We start from the raw sequence: 1,491 nt of genomic DNA, 5'->3' as shown, positions 1-1,491 counted from the left end.
CGGCCCAGCGGGCCTATGCACGCACAGCCAGTGACCACGTGCAAACCAAAATGTCGTCGCGATTGATGCATCAAGTGGCCTCGCAAAAATGGCATGCTTTGTTTGGACTAGATCGCAAGCGCAGCATAGCCGAGTTGACCGCGAACCAAGAAGCATTGGAAGCTCGCTATCCCATCAGCTGGAACCCGGTGACTGACCTCTCACCCGAGGCAAACGGGCGTATCATCATGAACACGAGGGCCGAGCATGACGTACCCTACATGACCCAGCTGGCCAAGCAGGCGAGCATCTCGTGGGGCCACAGTTTCAACAGCCAAGAACAGTTGGACCTGGCCGCGGCCATTGACCAGCACCGGCCGGAGGATGGATGGCTGATTGTTGTTGCACCGACAGGCATGGGCAAAACATTTTGTACCCTGCCCAAGCTGGGCTGTCGCCCGCATGCCGGTACGGTGCTGTGGATTGTGCCGTTTGTGGCCGTGGCCAACGATTTATTGCGGCGACTTCAAGGCGCAGGTCACAGTGCCCAGCGATGGCTTGGTCCCTCTACACAGGTGGCAGATGGCCTGGACGTGCTCATCGTTACGACCGACATGTTTGTCCGCGTGGGATCTGAATCCCTACACGGGAAGGTCTGCTTTCAGCACATCCGCACCGTGGTGATGGACGAGGCGCACACCCTCATCTCGGATGCCAGCTACCGAGATGTGATGGACGAAGTCGCAGCCAGTGTGGGTTCTGGCGGATGGACCAACATCAAACGCGTGGCGTTGACGGGCACACTTTGCATCGGGGACCAGGAGCATCTGTTTCGGAAGCTGGGGCAGCAAGTCGGGGGCAAGGTGTACCGTCTGGAGACGATGCGTCGCGATCTGCAGCTGCGTGTGCTTCACGGAAACCAGCTAAACTTTTTGTCGCATGTGCAAGCCATTGTGGACACGCGGGTGATGCGTCAGGCGAATGGGGAGCGTGTGCACATGATGGTCTTTTGTGACACCGTGAACGAGGTGAAGCTGCTGTGTGACCAGCTGCACGCATACGGCTACGTGGCCTTGCCCTACTACACCGACCTGGAGGAGAAGGCGCAAAAGGACCATGTGGCACAGTGGCAACGGGGTGAATGCGACGTCATTGTGGCCACCAGCTGCCTCAGCACGGGTGTGGATCTGCTCACCATTCGCCACGTGTTGTGGTATGGCAACGGCTACAACGTCTATACGCTGGCCCAGGTACGTTGTTGCTCAAACGGTCGTGTAACTGTATGGAGTTGAAAACAAAAAAATATAATAAAAAAAAATCAATTGTTGGTTTTGCTGATGGTGTACATGTGCTTGGGCTAGGCATTTGGTCGGGCTGGTCGCGATAAACAGGGTGGAACTGCCGAGCTGTGGCTACCAGTGAGACGTGGGCCAGCACCAGGCATGGAAAAGTTTGTCGAGGGCAATGCGTGCCGCAGCTGGGCGCTCGGCAAGTTGCTAGATCCCCGCGCCG

General features: G+C 57.3%; 1 protein-coding gene across 1 annotated transcript in view; it reads left to right on the top strand.

Moving 5' to 3' along the window:
• MONBRDRAFT_13177 (uncharacterized protein) overlaps positions 1-1,491 on the top strand; it is a gene marked incomplete at both ends in the record, with an annotated part of 6,394 nt that overhangs the window by 3,458 nt on the left and 1,445 nt on the right. Inside the window, one exon of the mRNA XM_001751075.1 lies at positions 112-1,229. Coding sequence (XP_001751127.1) covers positions 112-1,229 — 1,118 coding nt within the window. The remainder of the gene's footprint in view (positions 1-111; positions 1,230-1,491) is intronic.

The sequence above is a fragment of the Monosiga brevicollis genome, genomic scaffold, assembly GCF_000002865.3.
Source record: "Monosiga brevicollis MX1 MONBRscaffold_152 genomic scaffold, whole genome shotgun sequence".
Lineage (NCBI taxonomy): Eukaryota > Choanoflagellata > Craspedida > Salpingoecidae > Monosiga > Monosiga brevicollis.
This window is presented reverse-complemented; position numbering and strand designations above follow the sequence as displayed.